Source organism: Chaetura pelagica, unplaced genomic scaffold (genome assembly GCF_000747805.2).
Source record: "Chaetura pelagica isolate M959 unplaced genomic scaffold, ChaPel_1.0 scaffold344, whole genome shotgun sequence".
In the NCBI taxonomy this organism is placed as follows: Eukaryota; Metazoa; Chordata; class Aves; order Apodiformes; family Apodidae; genus Chaetura; species Chaetura pelagica.
Window position 1 is genome coordinate 10,213,543 of NW_009953098.1, and position 7,293 is coordinate 10,220,835.

Genomic DNA, 7,293 nt, shown 5'->3' on the forward strand with positions numbered 1-7,293 from the left:
AGAGCAGCAGCCCTGCCGGCTCCCGGCAGGCAGCCCCGCTCCCCTTCCTAGCGCCGGGCTTGTTTTTAAGGTGGAATGCCAAAAATCATCCCGCAAGAGCGAGCCAGCTCCTTCCTTCCAGGATCGGGCTCTCCGCTTGGAGCCTGTACCCTTCCCTCTCCCCCCTCTTGCCAGGGTGTGTTCTAAAGCTGGTTGGGATTCTGCCGGGAAGAGAGGAAAGACGCTCCTGCCAAAACCCCGGCAAAGCAAAGTAGCACCAGCCCGAGCCTCGTTTGCACGTGCAATTAGAGACACACGGAAAGAGTTAACCAGAAATCCGTGCAGTCTGATACTAAATTCCTCTGGATCAGATGCACAACTGCAGAGCTGCAATTGCATATGTATATGCTGAGAAAATAGGGCACTGTGTGTTTAAAATTCAGCACATTTGCAGTTCTTTATTCCCAAATTATATCAAGATCAGGAAAAACGACTTCTTTGATGGCAGCATGGGTTATGGTTTATGGCTGGAAAGAAATCAAGATTTAAGCTTTTGTGTAAGCTGCACAAAGACAAGTCCAGTCAAACAGCTCCTGGACACAAAGGCAGCCCGTTAGGGCCAGACCCTGTTTTTAAGGCAAGTCTTACTATTTAGGGGACACAGGTTTCCTCTTCTCTTTGCACAGGTTTACATGGACAGCCCTGATACCACAGGCAAAGCCACTTCTCTGGACACACAGCACACACAGGTACACAAACAGGGTGTATGCTCAAAGGTCACCAAATACTGACATTTTCTTAGCAAACACAACCTGAATGACACTTCTGTAGAAGCTACAAAGCAGGACAGGAGTTTTTCACATTTGAAACTGGATAGACTATGCAAAGCAACTACATCATCTTTAAAGGATGCTCTTAGTACTAGCACTGATTCAAATGCTGGTAGCAGCATCAAATTCTGATTATCACTTTAAAGAACTATTTTTAAAATGCTGCTTCTTCTCTAATGGTATGGTAACCATACTTGGAAAATTAACTTATAACTTCCAGGAAAATCAGAACCCAAAATACTGAGAGTGATATCTTACACACCTTGCAAAAGGGTAACCCCCTCTTCCTTCTACTGGATGCCCATCAGCTAAAGGCCATCAAAGTCAGACACTTTAACCCCAAGTTCACCCATGCCAGTATTAACTACTTAAAATAACAGATCTAACTTTATCAGATCTACATAGAAACCAGGGAAGAGCTTGCTTTCTCAGTACATACTGTTTGTTTCATTCTCTATCAGATGGATCAATGCCTTTAACTGTTCAATGATTACAAGCAGAAACAATGGCAATAATAAGCCAGAATGTTTTCAGTGACTTACCCAGGTGCCACAGGCTGGTTGTGAAAGCATTTATCACTCAGCTCCTACATATCCATGCAGCCACCAACATGAGGTTTCTATGCCTGCATGCACTACTGCAATATCATGCCCTGATTTCATAAGGCACAATGCCTTGCAGAGCTGCAAAAAGCTCACTTTTGAGGTATGTGCACAATCTAATGATGGGTAGTGCATAAACATGTGTAATAGGTATTTAAAATACATGAATGCATACGTATGCATGTAAAATAGACTTTTCCACTCATGCCCACATCCAAATGTCTGTGAAGCCTGTTTTAAGAACCTAACACTTTCAGTCACTGAAAACTAAGCAAAATATGTATCTTTACTAATAACCAGTGTCTAGAAAGACAAATTCTCCACTCATCAAAAGCCCAAAAAATGGCACAAAATATATCTGAACCACTGTGAAAAAGCACAAAAACAAGTAAATGAATGTTAATACTCAAACAGCTCATTTGTGCACACAAATGGGGCACAGAGCTCTGCCTGTATTAATTATAGGGCCATAAAGAAAAACACTACCTAGAGAGAAAGCACAAGTGTCATTGCTACTGGTTCCCAGTGTTTTTCAGAAATGACACATAATGGGCACAAAGACTTAGTACATTACAAGAAATTAACATTAACAAGAGGACTTACTGCTATTTTTTGTAGAGTCATTTTAACTGATGTCCATGTGTCCAATCTTCTATCCAGGATCAGGATAAATTTCGTGTCAGAATCATGTTGACTGTGAGATAAGAAAATACCAAGTAATCAGGTATCATTTGGGGGAAATAAAACTCTGTTCCCTCCAAAAACCCCAAGTCCAATAACACAGAATGTTTTGACATTTTGACATTCCCACAACTGCTGAAATATTTCCTTGAGCAGTTGCCAGCAAGAAATTTGGTTAACCCAGGGTTATGCATCACCTTTGAAATGGGCACACTGTGGGAGATGGAGAGAGATAACAGACTGCCCTTAAAACCTGAGAAGGACTTTGCAGAGGTGAGAGGCAGCTCAGGGATGACCAGCAGCCTCCAACATGCACATCCCTGCACTCTCTGCTGAGCTTTTCCATCTGAGGGAGCTCACTACCTGCTTGCCCAAGTTACAGCATCCATAGGATGTTTCCTGGCTAGTTTGTGCACAGGACAAAAAAGATTACAGTAACCCAGGGAAGAGTGATGCCAGCCTGGCCAGAGGAGAAGGGGACCTGGTGCTGAAACAGGCTGTTGGGGCTTTCCAAACTCCCACTTACGAGGCAGTGAGTGCCAGGAGCAAATTTCCAGCATACTCTGCTCACTTTGCAAGCACAGGCTTCCTGACATCCCTTTTGACACGTAAATCCTTTAAATTGCTTTGAAATCCCTGGTCTTACCAAGCAAGTCAGCAGTCCTGGGGATGCCAGGTCTGGCAGATGACCTAACCCACAGGTGAGCTCCTGTCTGTAATTCAAATACTGCCTTCCCAGGCTGGCTGGGTACAGCTCAGCCAGGCCCAACCTGTGACCACACACACCCCAGGGCAGAGTGAATTACACACTGGAATCGTTTGCAGGCAGGTAAGGGGATGCCAGCTTGTAACCGAGTCCTCTGCTGCGAGTGTATTTACAGGATACTGAGGGAATATTTACAACATTTATTTTGCAGATGCTGAAACAGAATAGCCATGGCCCACGCCACCCTACCCGGGTGTCTCGCTGCTGCAGAGGCTCCCAGCGCACGTGCTGGTTCCCCAGAGCTGGGTCAGGTATCTGCACTGGGCACAGCCCAAGCACCAACCTCTGTACTTCGTGTGTTTGGCAAGTGAAAGCACATGCTGGCTAACTCAGAAGTATCAGGTGGCAGACTTCACTACAGGAAAAAAAAGCCACCTGAAGCCAGAGCAGGGGATTTCACTCAATGTACATCTGGCTGCCCTGGTCCGTGCTAGTCACACCTTTGGCAAATATATTTAAAAGGAATTAACAGTTCTGCTGAGAGGGAAAAAAAAATAATAATCAAATTCCCTCTGGCTCATAATAACAACTGACTGAAAATAAGCAGAGATACCCAGCTCCCAAGCTGTCCTACAAATACACCTTATGGATCTCTAACGTCACACTCAAAGTACAAAGGTTTGATCTGAATTTATACGTTGCCATGGAAGTGCAGCAGAAGAGGGCAGAGCAAATTAATAGCAGATTTTTCACCTGGATCGTACACAGAACTTGTGCACGTAGTAAAGTTTGAGGTTACAAATTTTGAGCTGCACTACTGGCACTACTTTTCAGCCAAAATCTTTTAGCTAAAATAGTTTTGGCAACATGAGACAATTCTTCAGGTTTCTGTCAGCTCCATTCACCCCCAATGGCAGTTAAGTGACCAGGGTGGGTGGAAGGGGGGCAAAATTATCCTCCTGTTTGAGGTAAAAATAAACCCCTGTTTTTTTCTGCACAGTCTAAAACTTTAAAAGATAGATTGCTGTCCTGTTACAAACAAGTCCCCAATTCCCTATGATATTTCCCAACTGGCTGCAATTGAAAATAAGAAAAAATACTGTTTATACAGCACTGCTGTCACAATAAAACCTGGAGATAGACACCAGAATCCAAGTAATTTAGAAAAGGCAGCCTGACTGTGGTGCATTGTCAGTTAATAAAAGTATGCCAAAGTATTCCATTTACTCAGGACAAGGTTGTATTCAGAGAGCAGTCTCTCAGCATGCTTATTTACTTTTATCAGTTCCCATATAGACACAAAGAAGAAAGTTCCCAGCTCTCCAAAAGCCTTGAAACCTACTGTGGGAATTTTTAAATTTGTTCTGGAGCTAGTGCAGCAAGTCTATGACTATTTGCAAGCCAGGCCTTGCAGGCTGATCAGATTTCCAGTTCTGCCATGTAGCTTTTAAACTGACAATAAAAATAAATCAATGCTTTCTCACCAAGGCTGCAGGGGGTGAGTTCACTTACATCCAGCAGCAGGAAGATGGAGACAGACAACCAGATTGAGGATTCTTTCTTTCCAAGTGCTTCTTGTCACTTTTTTTTTTTCTTACCCTTAATTTTGTATGTGTTGCAGGATGCACCAGACTAAAAATAAAGACTTGGGACGTTTTGCACAGGGACTTGAAATTGGATCCTGGAGTCTGCAGTTGTGTGATTTATCACAGGACTGAGAGAGTCCCTGTGGCTGATGGGATCAGAGCAGGACCTGCTGTGTAATATTTAAATTCAGAGGTATTTATAGCCAACAGCACCCTTTGCTGTTTCATTAACCCTGCAATTGGACTTGGGTGCACAGGGAGTGAAAGTGGGGACCTGCAACTTCTTTCTCTGCACAGCTTTTCCATACAAGCTCTGCCTGCAGCACGGTTCCCAGGAATCCTAAAGTAAAATTCACTTGCCTACAACACTCCCCTTCCCCTGGGCTCTGTTACTAAGGCACTCACCTTGCTGAGCAAAAAGTAGCTTGCAGCATCCATTTCCTTTGTCTAACGATTATTTCCAGCAGAAAAATGCTTCATGAAATTCAGCTGCTACAAATCTGACACCCCACGAGGCTTCCTCAGACAGGTATCAGCAGGACGAGAGGCAGCCCTTGCTGCTGATTGCACAGGAAGGGCACAGTGCCTGTGGTGTGGATGTACCCATACCCACCGTTATGTGGTAGGGAGGTGTTGGTGCATCCACAGCTGACCCTGACATGCAGGGCAAATATTTACCTCTTTTAGGGACTTTCTGGCCCCAAGTCTGAGCTCTGATCCCAGTGTGATACTGCTGAGGAATGTGTACTCAGGGCTACCAGAGCTGACACAGGCCTTCCACCCACCTCACCTCTGTGATGCTTTTCTTTGCTCCCCAACACTGCAGCCTGTACCACCCTCAAGTGTTAAAAAGCATGTTTTGAAGACAGTCAGGTATCAAGGCAGGCTGTTCTGGTGGTAGGAGGAGCAGAGTAGCATGATTAAAGTGGTTTTACAAATCACATGCTGAACATGTTTGAATCACCAGTAAGCTTGAAGCTCTCATTAGTTTCTTGATTGAGTTTGACCTATTACAGGGACAGTGAGACTGCTCATCATGCTAATGCTGGGGTGTTTACAGTCCTATGAAACAAGAAGCCCTGAAGAAACTGGGCAGAGCAAGGAAGGGCAGTTGCACAGACCCAGGCTGCCCACACAGCAGCAAGGAGAAAGCCCTCCAGCCAGCACACACCACAGTATGCTCCTGTCCCTAATGGGACAGTGTTCCCTCGGCCAGGAGCCCATGGAACTTCAGAGACCATCCAAAAAGAGGACAGAAGAGCCAGATGCTCTTATTTTTTCCCCTGCAAAGGTGGCTAAACACACAGTACTTCCCAAGGCAGCTGCTGACTAAAAGCTCCCATTTAGCTGCTTGTCAACCTGCTCTCTCTGCAGGAAGAAATTTGCCAAAACAGGCATTATTCAAGGAAATTAAGCATTCCAGGTAACTGAGTCACCAGGCTCAGCAGCAAGAAATAGGAGGGCTATTAATCTAAGTATCCAGCCCTGCATGTGGCACAGGCAGACTGTCAGGCACTTGACCCCGACCCACAGGCAGGTAATGGGAGCTGCTGAGCCACAGCCTGGGATGGGGACCCCAAGAGGTTTGGTCCTGTCATTAGGCTCTTCCTCTGGTCACATTTCTCTTTCGTCCATGGTAATGACTCTCTATTTGTACATGTCAAAATATGACTCTGCTGTGGCTTGGCATATTTAAGCAGTGACACATGTCAAAGCTTAAGGAAAGCTTGCTGGTAATTAGAAACTTAATGAACCAAATTTATGATACACTCAGGCTGACAAGTCAGAGGAATAATGTCCACTTGTTACTCTGCAATTACTGGCATATTAGATACCACACCTGGACACTGTAAGGTCAAACTTGCATCGTTTGCCTTCTCCCTCTTACGTGCTCAGAGCTGAAGATGCCCCTGACCCCCACACATGGCTTTACCCTGAGGATGCTCTGCCTGACCCAAGCAAGACCCACACCTCTGCCCATTGCAGGCAAGAGCTAGAAGAGAGCCACATACCTCGGGACTGACGTTAGGTATGTTAAGACTTTAGATACAATCTCCTCAGGCACCTCATTGAAGCGAGCGTTGTCAGGGAGGGTGATAATCCAAGCCTTGTCCTTCCCTCGGCCACCTGGAATAGAGACACGACACGGATGCTTCCCTGGAGTTGCTTTCAAGGAGCAAAGCCCAGGTCCACCATGCAAGTCAGAAAACATGCTGCCATCATTACAGAGGGCTTTTACATCACCAGAATTGCAAAAACTGGCCAAATCTTGCCTCTGATTTCAACCATAAGTCACATGCACAAGTGGTATAAACAAACATTAGGTACCAGATATTTCTTTTCCTTATGGAACATGCTTTAGATGGGGCAGGAAAAGTCAGAAACACAAGGAAAAATCAGCACACTGGCCTGAAACCTACAGAAATACATTTCAAAGCACACTTGTCAATGCATTGAGTGAGGGTAAAAATATTTTACAGTGTGGCTTGAGACACACACCTTTTAACTGCCTCAATGTTTATTATCAACATTTCCAGGAGCACTGGAGACAACCTGATGGATACTACCCTGTGTGAACTATCATTTTGCCAAATAGTGCAGAAGTTCCTGTGGAGTATTCAGTTACCACAGGGAGAGAAGGGCTCTGGAGAAGTTCACCATACTCACCAGAAAGAAAAGCAATCTCTTTCATCAAAGCATGACTGATGTCTTTTGCACAGATGGGTGTTGCAGTTTCTGGAAAACAAAAAAAGCAAAAGCAGCAGTCAAGATGGAATCAAAAATCCAAAGAAAAAATGTTTACCAGTGTGTTAACCCAAAGGTGGGACCAAATCAAAGGTAACTTCCCTAAATTATAGATGTAATTTCATAACAAAGGATATATGGTTCTCCTAGAAACTAATGTTTCT

At 44.6% G+C, this 7,293-nt stretch overlaps 1 protein-coding gene across 1 annotated transcript in view; it reads right to left on the reverse strand.

The window, feature by feature from the left end:
- Positions 1-7,076, reverse strand: part of MCF2 (MCF.2 cell line derived transforming sequence) — a 42,416-nt gene extending 35,340 nt beyond the window's left edge. The window contains exons 1-3 of the mRNA XM_009997162.1: positions 7,052-7,076; positions 6,397-6,511; positions 2,015-2,105 (exon numbers count right to left, since the gene is read on the reverse strand). Coding sequence (XP_009995464.1) covers positions 2,015-2,105; positions 6,397-6,511; positions 7,052-7,076 — 231 coding nt within the window. The remainder of the gene's footprint in view (positions 1-2,014; positions 2,106-6,396; positions 6,512-7,051) is intronic.
- Between the last annotated feature and the right edge of the window lie 217 nt (positions 7,077-7,293).